General features: G+C 39.1%; 2 protein-coding genes across 10 annotated transcripts in view; one reads left to right on the forward strand and one right to left on the reverse strand.

Annotated features, from left to right (window-relative positions):
• Positions 1–4,421, forward strand: part of usp22 (ubiquitin specific peptidase 22) — a 130,916-nt gene extending 126,495 nt beyond the window's left edge. For all 7 annotated transcript variants that reach the window (XM_087997740.1, XM_087997742.1, XM_043711780.2 and 4 more), the window contains one exon: positions 608–4,421. In XM_087997740.1, coding sequence (XP_087853866.1) covers positions 608–650 — 43 coding nt within the window. In that variant the 3' untranslated portion in view covers positions 651–4,421. The remainder of the gene's footprint in view (positions 1–607) is intronic.
• On the reverse strand, positions 2,779–22,797 carry tnfrsf13b (TNF receptor superfamily member 13B). Of its 3 annotated transcripts, none has more exons than XR_015760556.1 (6): positions 22,671–22,797; positions 17,053–17,185; positions 15,668–15,784; positions 10,449–10,661; positions 6,612–7,247; positions 2,779–4,609 (listed from the first exon to the last, which is right to left on the reverse strand). XR_015760556.1 is itself a non-coding variant. In XM_043711779.2 (5 exons), the coding sequence occupies exons 2-5, from the start codon at positions 17,156–17,158 to the stop codon at positions 6,937–6,939; spliced, it is 747 nt and encodes a 248-aa protein (XP_043567714.1). In that variant the 5' UTR covers positions 17,159–17,185; positions 22,671–22,797; the 3' UTR covers positions 6,396–6,936. The 3 variants fall into 3 exon arrangements, 1 of the variants encoding a protein (XP_043567714.1); XR_015760555.1 differs by having other exon boundaries at positions 2,779–4,620; XM_043711779.2 differs by lacking the exon at positions 2,779–4,609 and having other exon boundaries at positions 6,396–7,247.
• Between the last annotated feature and the right edge of the window lie 1,533 nt (positions 22,798–24,330).

Raw genomic sequence — 24,330 nt, forward strand, 5'->3', positions numbered from 1 at the left:
CAGTTTGGCTTTTTCTGCCATTTGTTCAGTACCCAGGCATCCTTGTTTTTAATGCAACAACCACAATTGTAATTCATGTTCCAAGTATGGCTTTTACTTGTTCCTTAGACATGGTCACTGCCACACTCTTGTGCTTAGTGCCCTATTGTTCTAAAATCCAGTTTGTGAGTAACCTCGTATTTTCATCAATGAAATGTAGCTATAATTGATATTCTCATTGTTATTTTTCTATCTCATTTTGTAATTTTCCTTTCTCATTTGTATTGGTAAACATCAAGTTAATGTCATGTTGCCACAAAAGATCTATCTTGCCAATCTGTCATGAGCTCTCCTTCCGTTTGTTATGCTTGTTCCCTGTTTGTGACTCTTCCAGTATTTACCTGTGATTTCTCTGCCCGTTCCATTCTTTTAATGGATTATGCATAAAATTTTAAGAAGTGTTTGACTAGATGTTATGTCACTAACTTCTTCATTTATGTGCTTGATATTGTCTGTATGGCATCAGTGGGTGTCTCCCCTTTTACAGAATACTGTGGTTGTTCTTTTGTATATGGTGCATTACTATGTCAATGCAAAAATTTAAGTGTGCAATTTCTTTTGTCTGTAGGTATCTCTTGTTTTATCACAAACAGTTCCTTGAATACGAATAGCCTTATCAGACTGGGGGAAGCCTTCAGAACGATACACAACCTACCTGAAACTCTAAGTACTGTCAGCACTGAGTGAACCTACTTGACACTGATTTTGGTCTGAAGCAGTGAGACTGAACACCTGATGGAATGAGATGGGAGGAGGCATGGGTCATCCTCGCAGCTGCAGCCCGCATGTCCGCAGGGAGGGGGGGGGGAGGGTGCACATCTCAGCTTCTGTTTCCATGGTGCTTGAGCTCCAGCCGACCAAGTGTACAACAACAATGACAAACCAACCCATTACTATGCGATGGGTCTGAGAGCAAATGGATGGTATTATTGACTTGCAGATACATTTCTGTGGATTTAGATATTGAGTACTGTATGAAACTAGTGGGCATCTATTTTCAGAAAATGGCCATTAAAACTGAATGCAGTACTGAGACAGGTTTTCAGTATGTACGCATTGCCAGAGGACTGCAGATTGATGCAACCCAACAGATCTCTATATCGGGCCCAGGTTTGTTTGCATTCTAGCTGTGTTCTAATTTTTTTTTCCCTGTCAGAGCAAGATTCAGAGCAGCTGTGCCGTAATGAAACTGTACTGAACTTAGTATTTGTTTATTGTACAAACTCTCGTGTTTCGAGATGGCCTTACATCACTGAGTGGTGGAAAAGTCTGTGTTCATGTCTTAAAATACACACACGCACACACCACACACACATGCACATTTGCAGTTTGAATAATGGCCACAGTGACTGCTCTTGATTCTTCCCCTTGATTTATTTTTTAAGTTATGCAGTCTGGGGTATATCAGTAGATCAATGTTTGGGAGCTTTTGCTGTTTTGTCAGAAAGCACGATCCATATGGCAGTCCTAGTGGCCTTCATTGAACGAAACAACGTGATCAGACCAGAGAGCCTAAGATGAGGGAATGCCGATGAAACACAGCCTATTCTGTTCACTTTTAAGATTTGATTCCGTTTTGGTTGCTTTTGGAATGATGATTCACAAGTAATTGAATATTCCATGCGTATATCTCGAGTAAGATAGTATGTTTGAGAGCAGCAGCTGCTGGATAAATTGTTCCACAGTAGCTGGTCCTGTTCATTTTAGAATGCCACACACTGAGAATTGAAGACAAAAATTAATAATTTTTGAGATTAATGAAAATTCATAAAACAGAAGGTTTAGGAAATTATAATTTGTTTAGTATGATCAGCAAGCTTCCTGTTGACTCTGAACAGTTCTTCAGTACGCCATTGGTAATGTATCCCAAGGCATTGTTATCCTTATTGTACCAAATGTCTGAATATCCTGTTGATTTAGCAACTTGAGGCAGAAATGCTTTGTTTTCCATTACTCGCAAGAAGATAGTTTGCTTTTTAAATGTTGCAGTGTTCTTCTGATCTACAATCTTGATAAAACACCATGAGTAGAAGATTGAACAGTCATTGAAATTTTCAAGGACACATGGTATCTCTTTTCCAGTAGCTATAGCTCTCTGTATTGTGATGGCATTCTCAATAGCCACTAATTGTCAAAAAATTAGTGTCAAGAAATGCAAGGCTCTGTGAAACTCTCTAATTTCAGCTTCTAGCAGTTCTGTTCATTCATGTTAGCCAAAGTCAACTTTTCTCTTCTTAAAAAGTTAATATTTTTGAGTTTCAATAGCTGGAAGTTCAATAAGCTTCCACCAAGCTTCATCCAACCAACACGAGCAGTTCAAGAGCAGTTCCAGCTTCCTGTACATTTTTCTTAATTATTTGCTTTTCTTGATAGACGGAGGACAGGCAACAATCGTAATTTGTTTTTCTTGTTTATTTTGAGAATGTGTAGCTGCAATTGTCCCAATTTTTTTTAAAGTTAGCATATTTTATTTCTAAATTTGGCTCTGATTTATTTTGGTTCTAGTGTGCATGTTTTCAATTTCATCAAACCCACTGCAGTTTGTCCTTGTTGAAATGTTGAGTTTTTTTGTCAATTCATTGCACTTTATTTTAATATTCTTGAAGTTTGGTCGTGGGATCTTCTAGATTATCTTTGCAGGAATCATTGATATTTTCTAGTTAGAATCCTTTGTACTTGAACTGAATTTGCTTGGGCTGTATAACCTGCTCCAAGCAGTTTGATCCCTTCTTTACTTATGTTTGTGCCATTTGTGTTGCCTTTATGGTGTCGATAGAAAATTTTAATTACTTGTTTACAGACCTGGAGATTGAGCCAGTTGTTTTTTCAGGGTTGTCTGAAGATTATTCTCAAAGGAGGGATATGGCAAATGACATTTGGATCTCCAGTGCATGACAAGTGAACCTATGCAACAGGAAATCCATTATCCCCAAATAAGGCTGCATTCAGACTATGGAAACATATTTTAATTATCCTAATTTTAATGCTGTCATACCACTTAACCTTCCAGTGGTGTCATTACTGCAGTTGAGCACTGCCTCTCTGTTTTTTCTTGTCATCGAAGTAAGGTTTCACAGTGCCTTGCATGACTCTAGACAGACCACTCTCAGCTCTGAATATCAGTGGGCAGAAAAAGTTTTTGAAAGCTGTGTTTCATTTGTGTTTCTTCTTTTCAGATGGGCCTTCTAAGTATTGGGTTTTCTTGTAACTGCAGTGAAGTGTAGAACCTGTGCTGTTTACATGTAGGTGAATGCGGTGTAAGTACCATGTGGGCATTTCAAATGCCAGCCCCTGTGTATAGTGCAGTGTGGCAGAAACTAAGTATTTGGGTATGGCATGTGGAATGTCTACACGGCAGTGTAAGCTACATTTTGAGAATTGTTTTCTCTGTGCATTTGAAGTCAAGTGACAAAATCCCCACTATTGTGGTAAGATATGTTCCCTACAAACATTCCCATCTGTACTTTTTAAATGTTACTGTGAAGTTGTACAATCAATGATTTATACAACAAAGATTAAAAAGGTTACAGATTTCATGCACACATTTGCCTGAAATGATGATGTAATAGCTAATGACTGTCAACTAACTTAGACCTGAAAGCAAAGACAGGATTACAATTTTTATAGTTTTGATAGTCCTGCTATCATTCAAGGACAGCTGCTAACTATTAGCTACAACATCATCCATTCTGGTAATAAGGTTACAGAACCTCCAAAGCTGTCATTGCCAGTGATTTAATTTTTAAACCCAAAAAGGAGAGTTCCTAATCATTGATCTTCAGTCCTGCAATTGTGCAAAAGTCTCAAGCGTGTCACTTGGTCTTCAGAATGTCAGTCAGTCCTGCAATGACTGACTCTCATTCAACTTCAACTGATGTGTAGTTCACCGTAGCAGAATGGATTTAAAAGCAAGAGGAAAGTGAAAACATCCAACTGTAATATGGACTGCTTTCACACACCTTGCCCTCAAGAGGCTGATAACAAAAGAATAGCCTCAGCAGTTTATAGGAGATGTGCTCAGTTCATGAGCTTGGATAATCACAGTGCATTTTGGGAGTTGTTGTCCTTTTTTTTATTTGTGGGTCTTAGTGTTCGATATACAAAAGCTGCTTAAATGAAACTGTTTCCCGGAATGCCAGGTGGTTCAAGTGTATCCCATGTTAAGGGTCATTTGTTAATGCACTGTCCTCAGTATGAAATGTAAGGACTCCCATTTAATATCCTCCGGACAGGGTAATGTATATTTGAAATCAGCCCCCACTGTGTTATTCTAGTTCTCCATTTGTGGTATTGCCTGCAGTACCAATTTCATTTGTAATCTCACTTGATTTTTTTTTCATGTTCTGGAAAAGCAAAATGTCAAAATAAATCATTTGACTATGGGAGAATGCCTGATGTTGTCTTCATATTATGGAGACTTAGTTTTTGTATTGCATTACATAAGTTTCCCTGTGCTGGATTCATGGTTTCTCCTGCAAGGATTAATGTGATGACTTTCCAACTTGCTCTGTCCATATGACGGTTGAATCTTCCCTCCATTCTGGTAGCAGTGAAAATCCTGACAAACTTCCTGCAATGAAGCTAGAATATTTTAGCTGTCAGTTTGCTATCATTTAATTCTGTGTTTTTACTTTGGCAATTTTACTTTGCCTTTTTATTGTGTATATTTCACTGTTGTACTTTATTTCTTACTCTATCATTAACTTTTGGATTTATGCTGTGCTTTCAAAAATCTTCATTTTTCTACTTATCCAAATTTTAGCACTCCAACTTGTGGAAATATCTGATTTGGTATTTCAAATGATCTCCCATTTATGCAGAAAATAAGGGAAACTTTCACTTTCGCCAATTTCATTTCCTGTTTTATTAATACATGAGTTGACCATTCATGTCCCTCACTCTTTCTTTCTTCATTCCCAACATTATTTCCCCCAGCAACATCCCAGGCTATTTGCTTCTCAGTCTTTCTGCCTTCCATTTACAGCACTTGCTATCATTTTCTTAAGTTGCACTGCCACCCCAAAACACTAAAACTAAACTTGTATCTATCATGTTTGCTTCAGGCACTAATACAATAAAGAAAAACAATCATATTAATTGACAATGACATGAGATGTCTTCTCCCCACCTTTCTAAGTCTTGACTAATTTTCGTTTTGTATGCTGATCTTTTGAAATTTCCCACTACCAGGGTAAGCCAACTGACTTAAAGCATGTTGTGGTTCTGTTCGCCGAGCTGGGAATTTGTGTTGCAGACATTTCGTCCCCTGTCTAGGTGACATCCTCCGTGCTTGGGTGCCTCCTGTGAAGTGCTTCTGTGATGTTTCCTCCAGCATTTATATTGATTTGTACCTGCCGCTTCTGGTTGTCAGTTCCAGCTGTCCGCTGCAGTGGTCGGTATATTGGGTCCAGGTCGATGTGCTTATTGATTGAATCTGTGGATGAGTGCCATGCCTCTAGGAATTCCCTGGCTGTTCTTTGTTTGGCTTGTCCTATAATAATAGTGTTGCCCCAGTCGAACTCATGTTGCTTGTCATCTGAGTGTGTAGCTACTAAGGATAGCTGGTCATGTCGTTTCGTGGCTAATGAACACCAACTAGCCATGAAACGACATGACCAGCTATCCTTAGTAGCCACACACTCTGATGACAAGCAACATGAGTTCGACTGGGACAACACTATTATAGGACAAGCCAAACAGAGAACAGCCAGGGAATTCCTAGAGGCATGGCACTCATCCACAGATTCAATCAATAAGCACATTGACCTGGACCCAATATACTGGCCACTGCAGCGGACAGCTGGAACTTACAATCGGAAGCGGCAGATACAAATCACTATAAATGCTGGAGGAAAGATCACAGAAGCGCTTCACAGGAGGCTCCCAAGCACTGAGGATGTCACCTAGACAGGGGACGAAACGTCTGCAACACAAATTCCCAGCTCGGCGAACTGAACCACAACAACGAGCACCCGAGCTACAAATCTTCTCCCAAACTTTGACTTAAAGCATTTTGACTTGTCTGTCGTGTGATTTTCCTATCAGATGTTATATTTCCATTAGTCACCTTCGCAATCCTCTTGTAGAGTTCCCTTTACGAGTGAGTCACCTTAGCAGCAAAACTCTAAAGATTAATCAGCAAATAATTTTTTTAGTATGCAAATCTGAAGATGCATTACTTATCCAATAGGCATAGCAATGCACTCAATATTAATGCTTGAAAGTGGCATGACTAGGTCTGCCTGTCATATTAATACCTTGTCTAGTGACTACCTGCATGACTTCTACTTTTTGTTTCCATAACTGAAGTTTCAGCTTCCTTACAAAAGGGACTGCAGCTAATCTTCACAAATGTATGCAGTGAATGGTGGTATTTATTGGCTATTTGATCCCACAGACAATATATTTTCCAGGACATCATTAGGTGGTAATTAGGAGCAAGAATTTTAGCTAATGTTTCCACATGTCTCAAATCCCATACATGCATTCAATAGGCACAAAGACGTATAGCATCTGCAGATTGGTGAACAACCAAACGGTTTTGCTGCGATGTGGTTCAGTGTATTACTCACCTAAACGATCACGATTGAAACTTCTATTACTGAAGTATTTACAATACAGATGCTTGTCTTATGTGACTCCTGTCCTTTTTTTTTTCTGTGCAAGTTGTCTGTGAAGATGAAGACTGGATCTCTCCATACCTCTCCTCAACTCTACCTGTTGTTTGAAGGGGGTCATGGGCCATATTTTATCTGGATATGAGATGTTAGAGCAGAGTCCTAAATCTTGTGCTTTTTAATGTCAGATTGGGAGGGTGTGTAAGCAGTTTTACTGTGGGACTGCTTTGTGGGAGTCCAGTTGACGTTTAATAGAATAAGTGGTTTAAGCTTAAAGTCATCAATAATTCAAGTGGCACTTCTCCTGGAAACTTTGAGTTTCTTTTAAGCTGGGTTGTGAAGGAGAGCAGATGATCTGAAATGGCTTCTCTTTGTAAACTGTAGCAGAAGGAAGAACTCTTTGGTTAGGAACAGATGGTATCTGGATGCACTGATGAGTTGCTGTGCTTGACGATATCTTTCGTTCTTTATCCGAGAACCTCTGATCTGAGAAGCAATAACTACAAGTTTCAGATGGCTCAGATAATGATGGGTTGGAGGATATACTTTGATTATGGTCATCTCCTTCAACACTCAGTTGCAGTAGTCCATCTGTCAGAAGAAACAATCTCAATATTGCAAAAATAGCAGGCAGCACATTCAAAATCTTTGAAGTTTCCCTCTACCAGGGTAAGCAAAATGACTTAAAAAGTTTTAGTTTGTTTGTTGTGTATTGTTGTTTTTTCCTGTTAGAGATAGAGATATAATATTTCCATTAGCCACCACCTCAGTCCTATGATAAAGTTCTCTTTAGTTTCAGGACTGTGGAAATATCTTGTCACACTATGCATTTAGTTCTGGCAGTTAAATATACACATTTAATAGATTAAAATTGTTCCGTTTAACTATCAGTCCTTTCAAAGGCTCCATTCATATTAATTGCCTGTTTGATCATTTCTGCAGCCCCAGAGATTTTTCTGACTTTAAATTCTAACTTGAACTTTCTCTTCTTTAACTCTGGCCTTATCCATTTAAACTGTTGGGATACCTAACCTCTTTCACTTAACTATATATGAAAAGCTGTTTGTTCTTGATTTTGTAAGAACTGGCCGGTTGAACTGAGCTAACCAACCTCCAAATATGGTCAATTCCAACTAACTCTGCGAGCCTTCCAGTAGTGCAGCCTGGTTTACCTGCTATGGAATGGACCATTCATCTGATCAATTAAAATATCCCATTTAGAGTTGGAGCACCTGACTCTTATTCTGGGTGAAGTTAACATTATCAAAAATATTTTCCTGACTGCCTCCTGGCCTAGTGCACACTAGCCATGTTTTCATAATCTGATGCAGACTGCAGAAGTTAGAGCTATAATCCACACCCCTTTTAACATAACTAGTCACTACTGTCATCTAACACTTCATTGCTTTAGTATGGAACAGAATCTGTTTTCGCCCTCAGATAGTCTTGCAATTTGACTCGACCTTGTACCTAACTTTCGTGATACAAAGATCCCATGTAGTTCCTTCAAAAGGGGCGTTTCCTCGACTTTGTATTCAGGGTGCAGCCTAACACATAGACTACGTAACTCATTTCATTTACTAAAGATTATTGCTTTCACCTACTGTATATTGTTCCAACCTTTTGAATATTAAGGGTCATTAGCAGTGTTCTGTCAAACCTAAGAATAAGTAAGGATAGCTAAAAGGGCCAATAGTTTACATGTAAACAGAAAGGTTTATTAACATTAATTTTCAGGATCTAGACATGAGCAGCAATTACACAAATTTTCCCTCATTCCCCTTGTTGCCTTGATTTGGTAATGATAAATAACCATCTTAATCAATGAAGTACATATAATGAGAGTGCTTCAGGCATTATAATACTGAATAATGCTGTTCAGGAATTTGAAGATTTTCACCCAGTGAGGAAGCAATAGTGCAAATCCAAGTCAGGGAAGTGCGCTACTGGAGGGAACTTACAAGGTGATGGTATTCCCATGAACCTGCTACCCTTGTGCTTTAGGTGGCCGTGAAGTCCATTTCGAAGAAATTACATGCCAGTAGTGGAGAATATGGATGTTTAAGCTGGTGGATAAGATCCGAAGTGAATTGGTTTGGTTCTGAATGGTGCTAAGCTGCTTTAGTATTAGAAGTGCACCCATTCAGATACCTGAGGAAAGCTTTTTTTTCCCATGATAAAGCCATTTCGTTGATGGAGAGCCTTAAATTCAGGAGGTAAGCCACCAGCTCTAGAGTAACTTTTGCACTCCAGCAGTCACAAGTTGTGTACACACTCTTGCAGAAGGTAATAGTTGCCTTGCACTTTGTTGTGCAAAGGTTATATGCCACCATCTCAAGCCGTTGATTAGATCTTGCTACACATGGGCATCATCTGCTTCATTGAAGGAAAGAAGCTGAGGATATTCTATACAGGCAAACTCTACATTGTTCTAAAAAAGCTAGAACAGAGTATTTAATAAATGGTAAAAAGATAAAAATGGGAGGTACAAAGAACATTGGACTGATGGTCTCAAATCTAGAAACCCAAGCATCCTAGATCTCAAAATGGAAAGCTCTAATTAGACTGACCTGGGTAATTGAGCACCTCCCATAGGTAGGATATACTGACCTTGGGGGTGCAGTGTAGATTTACCAGAATGATGCTTTAAACAGCATAAGTTACATTCAAGAGAGATTACACAAATTTGATTTTTATTCCATGGAATTTGAAGATAAAGGATCAAGTATTATGAGGAAAACCAATTCTTGATGATCTATATTTTGATTATGGAAAGTCTAGGACTCCCTGACTGAAGATTACAAACAAACTCTTCAGTGTGCAATTAAGGAACACTCCTCCATACCAAAGGTGGTAAAGATTTGGAATTCTCTTCTGTAAATGGCATTGGATGTTAATTAATTATCAATTTCAAATTTGGTTGCAATAAATATATCTAAAAACATGAAGGATATGAGGTAAAAGTGAGTGTATGGCGTTTAGTTTCAAAACTGACTCAATGAGCTAAATGACCTGCTCCTGTTTTAATACCTTAATTCTGTTGGCACCTGGATGACCCCCACATCTACATCTCCAATTGCTGTGTGCTCTTCCTGCACTCTTCAGACCCCTGTCATCTTTTATTCCTCCCTGATGGTCAGGTTGACAATGACTGGTGGGTTTCCCACCATTCTATATTTCGCTATACAACAGAAAGCAAACGGGAGCTAAGAGTATAAGAAATAGATTGTATTGAGAGGATGGATGGACAATATTTTGTGGAGGACTACAGAAGATGTCAAAAAGATGAGAATCAGCATTATTGAAAGAGGATTCTCGAGAGAGTACTGGATGGTACTGGCCAGAGTTGTTGTACAGGAGATGAGTGGGAAGATCTGAATCACAGTATTGATATTTTGAATAAAGCCTGCTGTATACCTGTTCTGTTCTGATGAATATTTGTACTACTGTGATCAAAGATTAGTGTTCACCCTTTTGCTCAGCTACTCGATGGCTTCCAACTATACTTGCTTCTTCTCAAAAGCTGGTCTCTTGAAGATAAGGGAAGACTTTTTCCAATGTACGTTTTAAGTATTGAGGCTTTCAGTCGGGTAAAGGTTGTGATCATTCCCACAGACTCAAACTGGTTTGGAAGCCCAGATATGAAATGCAGATTCCATGGCAGAGTTTAAAACCGAGAGGTTAATCCACTTCACTATCTGCAGTTTTAGAACTTGCTGGTCACCTCTTCCATTGTTCTCCTGTGCCTTTTAAATTTCTGTTGCAAATAAAATTAAGAATGTAATTACTGACCTTTTGAGGGTGTATTCGTCTTGTGGATGGACTCAGTGCTGCAGGTGGAAGGAACCCACTTCTTGACACAGCAAGCTAACAGCATCAGAAATACACAAGTAACAACACAGAGACCTGCTGCCAGAGTCACAAACAGGAGGATGTTGGAATGATCTTCATGTGAGAGACAGTGTCTCAGAGTAGTTTGGGTATCCTCCTTTGAGTTTGTGATCCCTTCAAAATGAGGGAGAAGTATAATCAGTTCCAGAAATTAAATGGAGCCAGACATGAGAGATGCACTGATACATCGAACAATCTTTCATGCTTAATTTACACTAAAGACCTGGCCTCCCATTCTGCCAGGGCAGTTTAAATTGGGTGTTTGAGAACTCTGCTCAATTTTTCTATGATGTAATTTGGGTTTTTAAGATACAGTTAGTGTACAGTTAGTCTTCTGAATCTTTGTATATGAGGAGGAGATAATAACTTGTGAAACTCTGGGCACTTAGGGTCAAGTTTAAGCTAATTTCAGACAGAAAGACTACCTTAAATTTGACATCTCAGAGAGCTTTGAAACTTTAGTTGGGTTTAGACATTTAAAGGTGTTTTCATGTTTTTTACTATGATTTTATGATGACCTTTTTCACTGTTACAATTTGAGTTCTGCTGTCTTTGACTTTAAAGAACTAATAACTGCTGTTACCCTCATGCTATCTTGGAGAGTTAGCCTGGATAACGTACTCATGTAATCTAGATGAGAGAGAGTTTTTTGTCTGAGTGCAGCAATATCTTTGTCTCCAACGAGGCCTATGTTCACACCTCAACTGTAGATTAGATTAGATTACATTACAGTGTGGAAACAGGCTCTTCGGCCCAACGAGTCCACACCGACCCGCCGAAGCGCAACCAACCCATGCCCCTACATTTACCCCTTACCTAACACTACGGGCAATTTGGCATGGCCAATTCCCCTGACCTGCACATCTTTGGACTGTGGGAGGAAACCGGAGCACCCGGAGGAAACCCACGCAGACACGGAGAGAATGTGCAAACTCCACACAGTCGCCTGAGGCAGGAATTGAACCCGGGTCTCAGGCGCTGTGAGGCAGCAGTGCTAACCACTGTGCCACCGTGTACTGAAGGTACTGTGACTAAACTCTGCCAAGTGTTCTGTCTTCCAGCCAAATACTAAGCCTGAAGTCTGTTGCTATGGCTGCAATATAGAGATTATAGTGCCCTTCCAAACAATTGCAAGGAATATCTACAACATATCTAATTTGCTGTTTATGATTGAGGTAAAGGACAGATACCCTGTTTGCCTAAAGCTATTGCTTCTTATGGAGGAAAGAGACTGTAGCTGGAGGGGATATAGTATATTTAACATTGTGGAATCAATAGGTCAATTCTTCACTATCAGCTGTGAAGACATGGTGAGCTGGCTAGCTACTTGCGTTTGTCTTTCGTTCCTGCCTGAACTTGAAAGTAACACTTAATTTAGTGCTCCTCTTTCCATTTGACTAATGACTTGCCTAAGTGCCAGTTGCTGAGCTGATCTGAGTCCTCGGATAATGCGTCCTGCAATGTGAAAGACTATATGTTACTACAATCTGTCACTGATATGAAGAAGAAACTGCACTAAATGAAATGGACACCCTGCTGGTTACAAAGCAATTCCAATACAATGTCACAAACACATTAAGAACAAATTGTGTATATGGTAGAGCTGTTTAACAATATGGAGGGGAATATACAAAAGATACTAAGTTGATATTTGCTGGATGGTGGCACCACACCTTTAAATTCTGTGTCCTACATGCTCCCTTTTGGCAACAGAACAAGATATCATGCTGTCATGCTGCTTATAAGGCCTTCACCTGCCTAGTTCTCCAACTGACTAGACACAGCCTTGGCCTTCAGGCTAAATACAGTTAAAGACATGATGCACTTAGCAATCTCTGCAGTCAGATGCACTTTGCCAGGTGTTGGACATGATGGCAGTACCAAATTGCAGAAAAGCTCTCATATCCCAAGTAAATAATTTTAGGACGGGCCTACAAAATGGCCTTCATCTTTTATACAGTGGAAGACAGTCAGGAGATAAACATTGCCCTTGCTCTTGCCCTGTGCAGCTTTATGCAGAAGAGAGAAATGGTGATGTCTTCTTTCATTCTTCCCAGGGAATTAAAGGAAACAGCAGTGCAAAGGGCAGTTGACTTAGCTTGGTGGATGTCTGCAAACTATTTCCTTTTTGTCCTAGGAACAGAACTTGACATGATTTGAGCTTACTGCCATCTCCACCTGTTACATGGTACCTCTGCAAGAGGTTGCATTTCTGCTCAGCAAACAGTCACCATTCTTTTCTACACTTACCAAAGCAGGGACATCCAGGACTTAATCACTGGGTTAGGCTGCCAACCATAGTTCAGAAATTTCAATCCACCTTGCTGGTAAGGACTGTCATAGCATAAAAAAACAAAATGCTGGAGAAACTCAGCAGGTCTGGCAGCATCTGTGGAAAGAGAAACAGTGTTAACGTTTTGAGTTATGTTTAACTCCTTTTGGAACTGAAGGAGGTTGGAAAATTATGGGTTTTTTTCTCTGTTGATAGAGCAGATAGAGGAGCGAGTAGAACAGATAGCCATGGTTCCTAGATCAAAAGGCAAAGGGAGTGCTAAAAATCCAGAAGAAATATCATTGTAGAATGGGTGCTAATGGTTCATGTGGATACTTGAAACAGATTTGCTTTGCTGAGAGCAGACCTATGCAAACAACAATTGTTTTGAGGGGGGTGAGAAGATGTGAAGGAGGAGAAGAAGGTGATGTAATCAAGATGGAGGACTGTTCATGCCTGAAGTTATTGAACACAATGTCTTGCAGGCTGTGAAGTGCCTGTGTGGTTGTTCCACATGTGTTGAGCTTCACTGGAGCACTGCAGCAGGCCTAAGACAAAGTATTAGCATGACAGCAAGATGGTGTATTGAAGTGGCAAGTATTCGGAAGATTGGTATTATTAAGGACAGAGGGGAGGTCTACAAAGGGATCACCCAGTGAGACCAAACCTAGAGGTGTTTGAATTGAGAGCAAATGCAATAAATCAAATACCAAGGAATACAATTAAACCATTGCTTCCCCTGGAAATGATGCCTCAGACAAAAGGAGGTGAAAGGACAAGTTTTGCACTTTGTGATTTACATGGGGTGAGGTGATGGAGGAGAGAAGTGTTAGTAGTGTGCTCTGGTATTGCTAAGGGCACAGTCCCTGTGGAATATTGACAAGGAATGGGGGTGGTGTGATATTTGGTGGCATTCTGCTGGCAGTGGTAGCACTGAACTTTAATTGTGGAGATTTGAAGCTTCCAAGTGGAAAGAAAAGACCAGAGGAAACATTATTGGAGGGGAAGCAGTAGAGACAAGTGCAGGAAATGGGTCCAGCATAGCTGAGGGCCCTGTCTACAATAGTTGGGGGAATCTTTGGTTGAGGAAAATGAAAACATTTCAAAGGCACCCATGTGAAAAGTTGGCATGACTGGAACAGATGAGATGGAGTAACAAGGAGAATGAAAAGGAGTTCTTACAGGACGGTGAGAGAATTGATGGGTTTGTAATAGATACTTGTGGTCAGCCTATTCCCTGAAATGGAAACAGAAGCCAAGGCAGATAAGGGAATAATCCAAGATGGATCAGGTGACAGGGAGAAGGCTGGAAATTGGAAGAAAAAATTGAATTCCTCCAATTCTGGACAAGAGAAGGAAGCAGCACCAATAATCCTATCAGAGAAACAGTTGTGAGAGGGGCCCTGGGTAAGACCAGAACAAGGAATATACTGCATATTCCACAAAGAGACAACATAAGTGGGACCCATGGTCACACCTTTGACCTAGAGAAAGTGAGATGAACTAAATGGGAAATGTTCAAAAGTGTAGGTGAGCTCAGCCTGGCAAAGAATGGCAGTAGTAGATGGATGGACCGCCTAGGAAGAAGTAGAGAGACTTCCCAGTAGAGACTGGGAATGGACATGTTATGGCATTACATGCCCATGGTGAAGAATGGTCTGTGTATTCTGGTGTGATGACCTCTACCTTGCAGATGCTGAATTCTATCTCTCAGATACTTCCTTCTATTTTCCCTTGAACCCTGACCTCACTACTGAACACCAAACTGTTTCCACGATTGTCAATGACCTCCGCTCCTCTGGAGGTCTCTGCTCGACAGCTTTCCATTTCATAGCTTCCCAACTCCATACCACCTTTCCAAAATCCACCATCAGGACTGTCCAGGAAGATCCATCCTTCAACAAAATTATTTGGCAAGATATTTGCTTGAAGGTATTATTTTTATGTATGAGAAATCAGGCCAGAGTTAGGTGGGAGCGGGTTAGGGGATATTTCAACATATGTGTAGTTGATGCTATGAATGTGAATGTGTATGGACCATAGTATGCATTCATGCTCAACTTTCCCAGCATCATAAAATCATGGGTTCAAATGCTTTTGTTACAACTCATCATTCTTCAAAATGACACTGCATTGGGTTGGGATGTAAAATCAGAACCAAAGTGAAAGCATCCTCTCAATTTCTTACTCTTGTTTCATGAAAATTTAGTGGAATCCAGTGTGATAAAAGTAGCATTCCATCTAATTCGGCTACATGTCTTATTCTTCTGTCCTATCAGGTTTACTAAACTATAATCCAAAGGCAGTGCATGATCAAGTAGCATGTCTGCTCTCTCACTGATGCGCGTGTGTGTGTGTGTGTGTGTAAAGGGACAGGGCCAGGGACATGATAATGAAAAGAAACTGTAATTTAACACTCAAACATGTCTGTTGAGTGCAATTGGTTGTAGAGTTACTATAGTGCTAGAAGACCATGAGAGGGCCAACTGGTAATGAGTTTAACCCGAGGGTCACCATGCTTCATGTGAGAGGTGAGATTGAAAGTAGGGCATCAGCCAGTGCGGAAATTTAAACCTACGCTGTTGGTTTCATGCTGCATTACGAACAGCCATTCAGCCAACTGAGCAAATTGGCTATATGGAAATCATAAAACAGCTGGAAAAGTCTGATTGTCCACTGCGTGAATACAATACTCAAGTACTCAAGATAGATATATGTGCAGTACAGTCCTGTGCAGAAAAAGACACTTTGTGATAGCCAACATAATCATGGACGTTACTGATCCTGATTATGTACTCATTACCCTTAGAATAACTAATGACAAGATAATTTGTTACCAATTTCTTACCATAGCAAATTTCTGAGCATTGTTGAGGATGTTGCCCACACACATCTGAGCACTTGATGCAGTTGCGCAGCAGTTTGTCCCAATAAAATCCCGCAGCTTCATTGCAGCTCCAAATATCTGATTTTTAAAAAAAAAACTTCAGTTAGTGGTGAGCATTAAACTGTTTGCCTGTGAAAGGCAAGCAAGTCGACTTGTATTTTCCATAGATCATTCACTGCTACAGACATAATAAATAATTTTTTAAAAATTGAGGGGAAGACAGAGGAGGAGAGTTTCATTTCTGTCCGGGCAGTTATCGATTGGAGCGAATCTCCATCCCATTCATTTCAACAGAATAAAAATCAGGTAAATTTAACTTGTTTCCATTCAATTACTAATCAGGTAGATGAGGGTAAAATTCTTTATAACCGTTATAGGTATCAGGTTAGCATTTAGGCACTGGGGCTTTCTTCACTGGATAAACATTGACATTTGGTTAATATAATCTTTAAAATGAATAGATTATGTTTAGTTGGATAGGATGGATAAATTGGGGGAAAATTATGTTCATTACAAAAATGATTCGATTCTAAGGATGGGTGGCATTTAATTTCAGGGAATCGTGACCTCTGGAATGGATTGCTGTGTCTGATAGGTATGGATTCACTCCTGTTTAGTAAGAGCACTGAGCAAGTCCTGTAGAATTCGGAATATTAGAATTGGCTTTATCATCACATAATCATACCCATTGTATAAGTACGAATGAGTGGCTATACTTAGTGTTTTATTAGGATTGAGGAAGAATTCGCGGGTGGCACGGTGGCACAGTGGTTAGCACTGCTGCCTCACAGCGCCAGAGACCCGGGTTCAATGCCCGCCTCAGGCGACTGACTGTGGAGTTTGCACGTTCTCCCCGTGTCTGCGTCGGTTTCCTCCGGGTGCTCCGGTTTCCTCCCATAGACACAAAAATGTGCAGGTCAGGCTAAATTGCCCGTAGTGTTAGGTAAGGGCGGTGTGGACTTGTTGGGCCGAAGGGCCTGTTTCCACACTGTAATGTAAACATCAAGAATTTGGCCTGAAGTGTTTTCCCCCTCCAATTTTTTTTCCACTTCTCCCAGGACTCTGCGTGATTCATGTGGGGCGGGTTAGATTGGTGCAGCCTGTAGGCACGTCAACTGGCTTTCGTTTTCCTGTCTCTTTATTATCTTGCTTCTAATTGGGTCCTGCTGATGGAATTCTACCTGGATTGAGGATACAAATCGGGTTAGAAATGGCCAGATTTGATCTGGAGCCTGCTGATGTTGGCTTTCTTACTTTGGTATTGAAGGAAGGAATATTTTTAGTCTTGTCTTCAAACGAAAATGCTGTTTACAGGCTTCAAAAACAGGTAGTGAAAGGATACAAACCACAGTACGTCTTGCACCCACTATGCCGGTTATGCCCACAATTCGTACATTTGGCGCATTGTCGTAGGAGACCATCCCAGAATTCATCGTCTGGACAGCCGTTCATCCTCTTTCAATAAGAGGACGGTGGAGCCTTTAAAATAAATTAAGATTATTTTGTGTTTAGATTAAGTTTCATTGATAAAGCCTTTCACATCCTCAACATTCCAAATAGCGCAACAAATTAATTGCAAAGCTTGTTTTGCAGGAAAAATCAGCAGTCAATGAGATGGTTGGCCATTTAATCTGACTCGTGATGGTGTTCAACTCGTTGATTTGCAGTGGATAGATAAAGGGAATGCAATGCATTATTGAAGGTTTCTGATGAGGAGACTTGGTTACAAAAGAGATGGCTCGTTCTGTTAAACAGAATGTATTATTGGGAAACGGTTGAAATGAGTAATTCTAAATGACTGTGTTTATAGATTGACAATATTAAGTTAATATAGTCTCCAATAGGTGCCTTGGGCACCTTTTTTTTAATTTCATGTATATGTTTTGGAAATAGGCACGAGGAATTATGTTGAAATATATCAATGTTTGGAGGCATTACAAGCAATGAAAGAAGTGTGAAAATTTCAATAAGACACAGATGGGTTGCAGAGTGGGAAGAGATGTGACACCCAAAGTGTGAAGTATCACATTTTGGAATATGACAATTACTTATTTTAGGAAGGAATTTATAAAGCATTGAATCTGTTTAAAGAATTTGGGATAAGGGTAGGGAAATAAGATTAGACCATTCCAGGTAAAGAGACAGTGTGCGTGCAAAGAAATGAATGGTATCCTTTGTGTTTTTAATTTGTATTTAATTCTGAAATAAAGACAAAACTTATGAATGTGGAATAGTAATCATAATGAATTCCAAATACAGCAAGTAACCTACATAATATATTTTTGGACATGTATTAGTTTAAAATAGATCACACTTTGATCTTGCTAGGTACAGGAAGGACAAACTTGAGTATTTAAGATGACACTTTTATCATTAATGTGAAATAGTTTCAACTTTGGCTTGATGCTTCACTTTTGTAGATAAATGTTGCAGGTTCCAGCTCATTGAAGTCACCTTGAAAGAAATGAACAGGAATTGTTGCTTTGGCTGGCATCGCTTACAGAACACCGAGACCTTTATATTTAGGTGAAATCCCAAGTGGGAGTAAAGCGGGGAGTTGTACCTGCCTGATAGGCTAATCATGGTCTGTTGATATGTTGAGAGATAGTTACACAAAATCTCCAACAGCCAATAATACTGCTTTCAATCTATTTGTTTTTATCACTTTATATTTGCATTGGATTCAAATGTGGATTGGTTTAACTTGCTAAGCATCATATTACTTTCATGAAAATAGCACCATTGCATAATTTGTTTTAAGCTTGCAGATCTTTGTATTAAATTTTAAACTGCATTCAGCTGATTGATAGCTATGAATGTTGTATGTTATTCTTGTATGTAAAAATACCCTCATCAAGCCATGCATTTTCCACTAATTTGTTTTAGAATTTCATTCCATGGCTTGCCAATTTTTTTGGCAGATTAGGTTAGATTATATCTCAAACACTTTCATGAATTTATGTCATGTCCTGTCTTTGACCCACCTTTTCAGTGCCTGAACTTAGTAAAATATCCATCCCTATCCAGGTAGGTGCAAGGGGGGGCAGCAGATTGAAATAATGGAAATTCAGCTGTGCCATATTTCTTGTCACTTAACCCCATCTTCTGTTCGAGGATGCCTATTATCCCCTTTTAAATTCTGTACTTGTAGCTCTAAAAAGGAGTCTGATGTTGCTAACCTTCCAGGTTTGACCTTGGTATTCCAGAGATTGAAGTATAATTTTCTGGATACTGCTGCAAGGAGAAAATTAAAAATCTCACCATGCCAGGTTATAGTCCAACAGGTTTGTTTGGAAGCACTAGCTTTTGGACTGCTGCTCCTTCATCAGGTAGCTAGTGCTTCCAAATAAACCTGTTGGACTATAGCCTGGTGTTGTGACTTTTAACTTTCTCCACCCCAGTTCAACAGTCGTGCCTCCACATCATGGCCAGGAGAAAAGTCTTAGGGATGTTAAAAAAATACTTTCTTTTGAATGCCTTTGCAATTAATTTCGAAAGTATGAGGCTGTTTGACTGAAAGTCGAGAACTACTGAATTGTTTGAACATCTGTTTGTTTTCCTGGAATTTGAAAGTAGAACTACATGGAATGGTTCTGTTGGATGACCAATTACACAAAGGTAGTTGGGCTGAAAAATTTAGGAATATGCCTGGCTGGAGTTCCAAATGGAGGTCTCTTTGCAGAGGTTGGTTCATTCACTCCAAAATGTTGCCATTCACAAGACCCAGACTGTGAACACACTGTCCAGAGGAAGCTTTACTCAGCATCTAATCTTTGGACTTGGCCTGGGATTGCTTGCCATTGTGGTTTGGAAGGAACTTATCCAAGCATCTAACTCATGCCATACCCGATCTGGTGAGGTGGTGAACAAGAAACTATATTGTGCTTACATTGGTTTGTTTTTCTAGGCTGCAAGGGCACTTGACCACACTATAATCCTGAATTCCCTATGTAGGCCAACACAAATTGTCATTTTAATGAGAGATAGTTACACAAAATCTCCAACAGCCAATAATGCTGCTTTCAATCAATTCACTTTTGTCATTTTATATTTGCATTGGATTCAAATGGATTGATGGATTGATTTAACTTGCTAAGCATCATATTGTTTTCATGTAAATAGCAGCATTGCATAATTCTTTTTAAGCTTGCTCATCTTTCTAGTAAATTCTAAACTGCATTCAGCTGATTGACAGCTATAAATCTTATTTTGTTTTGTTCTTGTATCAGAGCCTACATGTTTAAATTGTGCCCAGCAAGAAGAAAAATTAGATGGGATGTTGTTTTGTTCCAACATGTGTAGTTGCTGATGTAAATGTCTGATCTTGCTGTTGGTATTTTCCTGCTAATCTCCTCATTAAACATGGCTGCACAAGTTCACAGAAAAATAGAATAATCTGCATAGTAATTTTGAGAAGCCTACAATTACAGTGGGAAACTTGACAAGGAAGGATGTAGCATATGTAACTAACTTTTAAATGTCCCCATTTATTCGGCATTTGCTACTGTTGAAGATAAACTTGAATTATTCAAAGCGCCTTGATAACCTATCCTTCATCTTTACACTCCCATTATTTTCTATTCTGAACATAACTACTTAACAGGTTTCTTTGATACTGAGTAGCTCATTAGGTGTGAATCCTGAAATTCAGACTCCAACAAGACTTGATGATAATACAAAATAACCAGACATCTTGAAAACTAATAAGATTCATATATTTTCCTCTTGTTATTTTTGAAGTTCATCGACTGAGATTGAGGCAATATTACTTAGTTTCCAGAAAAAAAAAGGAATCCAAGTGTGGAGCCTGTAACCTCCCATAAATTTGCACTTCCTTTGACATGCTATCTGCTTTTGAAACCCAAGCTTTGAACTAAGTAATCATCACAGCTTTGCATATTACAGCTTTGCATAACCTAATCATACTTGCTGAATTTTTTAATATGGTTTAATTTGGCCTTGCATTCTGAGTTTTCACAAATAACTTATTGCTTTATGATGTCATTTCAATCATTATTATACCAACCTTGCCTTTCAGCGATATAAATAAAATAGGTTCTTGTTAACATGATAAACTAAACAAATTCTTGAAGCTCTATATGGCAAGACAAAATAAAATGGACTCTAAGAATTTGAAAGACTCATTACAACAATACCTATATTTTTAAAATAAGTGTTTTTTTTAGTTCAGTGATTTTGAGAATCCTACTGATCATTTTTATTCTAAGTTTCTCTGATTTATAGGTTTTAGATTTAAATGCACTTTATCTATTGGTATCATTCTGACTTTATGGTTTAGGGTTTATGCAGGTAAATGATTGTCAGTGATCAAGAGAATTTCTACTCATTTTGAGTTAAGATCACAACAACATCTATTGTAAAGTAATTAAGTAATTCAAGCTGGTTCCATTTGTTTTGCTAAGAGGAACAACCAAAGTAATAATTTGTAGGAGAAATTATGCCATGGATCATTTAGTCTAGATGTATTATCTGCTTTGTTTTCCAGGTTTACATTTGGCAAAAGGAGAATGCTTCATACCATTACAGTCAATGTAAACAAATAAACAAAAGAGGGTTTTCATGAAAATATGATTAATATGTCTTGGGATCACCTTCAGTCTGTAGTTCAAGTAAAAAGCTCACAAGGCCACTCAAAATCCAGTGATAAGTAATAAATACACCTTGTTATCGCCACATTCAACTTGAAACATATCCATAAAAGATAAATGGGATAGAGAATTGCTGTTTTAAATGGTTGTTAGTAAGCCAAAGAGATGAAAGAAAAAAACTCATCTGAGGGTTTTTTTTTTATCAAGAAGTAAGAATGTGTGACTGATAAATAACAATTAAAGATGGTTTTAGCTATGTTTTCTGCATCTTGTTAATGAGCAATTAATTGTGGAAGAAAAATTATCATTGCTAAGTGAGAAATTCCATTTTAATTCCAAAGTGTGCTTATGGAGCCTGGGATTCACTTTACTCAGATTCTATTCCTGAGCACATTGCAATTGACATTCATACAATAATTCTGTTGTAATAAATGTATTAGTATGTCTGTGTCAGACTGCACACTTGCGGCAATAGTGACTCCTGTTTTTGTTGTTCACTGTTTAGATGTGTGGTTAGGTAGTTGCTATATATCTGGATTGAACTTGGATGCAACAAAAATGCTTTAGGATGGGTGCCCCCACCTCCCTCTGGTCTTATTATAGGAACTTCCTAGATAGCTACCTTAATCCAAGTATGCGTCACTAACTTCTGAAGCCAACTGGTTTTGGGTTATATTAGTGTTTGCAATTGAGACTGTCTGGGAATAGAAAGTACTATGGAATCTTTCAAAGTGCTACCTACCCAGATTTCTTCTGTGATTTTCCTCTCTCCCATTTTCTTTTGGTGGCTACAATTAACTGTGCCCCTTACTTAATACATCAATTCTTTACTTTTCTACTGGAGTTTTATTTCTTTCACACTGTGCAGTATATCTATTTCCTTTCTTAACTTTCACTAACGAAAGAAATATCCAAATAACTTAGGTTGTTCAAATGCATCCTGTAGAACAGAAACAAAGCAAACTGAAAGCACTTGAGTCCAACAACATTCTTGGAGAGAAACCGAGTTAATGTTTCAATGTGACCTTTCCACAAACACTAGATATATTTGTACTGATCAGATATTTCATTATATACATGGCCTTTTAAATGCAGTCAGTGAAACCTTCTCACAGCAAAGTACTGAAATCCTTGGTAGTGTGGAGGAGGCACGGTTCAGTGAGACAGCTGTATTGAAATAAAACAAAATCAAAATCCCAGTGAGATAGTGCAAACTTGTTTTAAAGAAATTTTGTGGAGAGGGAATCTAGGAGTTGAAATGGATCCCTTGAAAAATGGTTAAATGCTGTTTTCTTAACATTTTTATACACTGATAATGTGCTCAAGAACTTTATACATTTGGATATGGTACTCACGTTCTCTCGGTTCCAGGTGGTTATCCTCTGCTGTTTCTTAGTACATTTGCCTGTGTCAATCAGAATGTGAAACTTCTCGTTTTAACAGAAGGAAGAACTTCCAGGGGCTTTCCCTGATCATCTTACAGCAAATTTTGAGAGACTGAATTGAAATGCAAGTACTGTATGATAAATTTGCACGCATTTATTAGTCATTTAACTACTTTGTAAAGGTTTCAAACTTTTGTAGTACTATTTCTGACAATTGCAGACACAAACCAAGTCTGGTCAACTGAAAATGCCAGAAACAGTTTGACTTGTGTGAACAGAATTTAATTTTACTTCAATGGTTCAATAAGCTGTAATCTTTATTCTTACCCATTGTTGTTGCTCTCCCGAAGTTGAAACAAGCTCTTGAATACCCAAAAAGAAGTACAAGCCTGCTTCCCTTTCATCGAAGGATAACCAGTAAATGTGGCTCGGGATGCACATCAATAACCCACCAGTGTAGGAGGAACGAGCAAAGGGCTAAGTTCACTTTGAGCCACTCAGGAAAAGAGGTGAGGGAGACAAGAGATGTGAAGAAGGTGATTAGGGTAGTAACTCCAACTGCTCACATTCTTGTCTGGGATGCCAGAAATGCCCTTATTGCACAGTTAACTTCAGTTACACCCTTGCATCCATGCCACTAGCAAATGCAATGGCTACTCTCAGCTCTCAGATCCTATTTGCTCAGTGTTGCTGATGCAACACAGTTTGCAATCACAGCCACCTCTTCAGCTTCTCCCCCCACATTGATTCATATAACTTCACAACTTCGCTGTTACCATAAAAAAAAAACTTTGTGGGCCATTTATCAAAAATTCTTCAAGGATGGACAAGAAGGATAAAAGAAGGTGGTGGTGCGTTGTTTTGCAGACTAGAGGCCTATGACCAGCATTGTTCCAGAAGAATTGGTACTGGGTCCACTGCTTTTTGCCATTTATATAAATGATTTGGATGAGAATATAGGAGGCGTGGCTAATAAGTTTGCAGATGACACCAAAATTGGATAGTGAAGTCATCTAAGATAAGAGATCTTAATCAATTGGATCAATGGGCTGAGGAGTAGCAGGTGGAGGTTAATTTGGGAAAATGCAAGATATTGCATTTTGATAATATGAAGAAGGACAGGACTGGTATAATTAATGTTAGGGTTCTGGGTGATGGTGTACAACAAGGAGACCTAGGGTTTCAGGTACATCATTCTTTGGAGGCTGCGTCACAGGTAGACAGGATGGTTAAGAAGGCATGCTTGCCTTCGTTGCTCAGACTTGTAAGTACAGGAGTTGGGATGCCAAATTGAGGTTGTACAGGATTTTGGTGAGCCTGATGAAAGTTTCTGACCTAAAATGTCAACTCCCCTGCTCCTTTGATACTACTTGACCTGCTGTGCTTTTTCCAGCTCCACACTTTATTAACTCTGACTTTCCAGCCATCTGCAGTCTTCACTATCTGCAGGATAGTGGTGAGGCCTCCTCAGGAGTATTGTGTGCAGTCTGGTTGCCCTGTTATTGGAAGGATATTAAACTAGAGGGCACTTAAAAAAAAGTTTACCTGGATGTTGCCGAGAATGGAGGAATTGAGATCTAAAGAATAGATTGGAAAGACTGGGCTTTTTTCACTGGAGTGCGGAGGAGGT

The sequence above is a fragment of the Chiloscyllium plagiosum genome, unplaced genomic scaffold (genome assembly GCF_037043375.1).
Source record: "Chiloscyllium plagiosum isolate Xiang-an unplaced genomic scaffold, Cpla_swu_hap1 HiC_scaffold_20, whole genome shotgun sequence".
NCBI lineage: Eukaryota > Metazoa > Chordata > Chondrichthyes > Orectolobiformes > Hemiscylliidae > Chiloscyllium > Chiloscyllium plagiosum.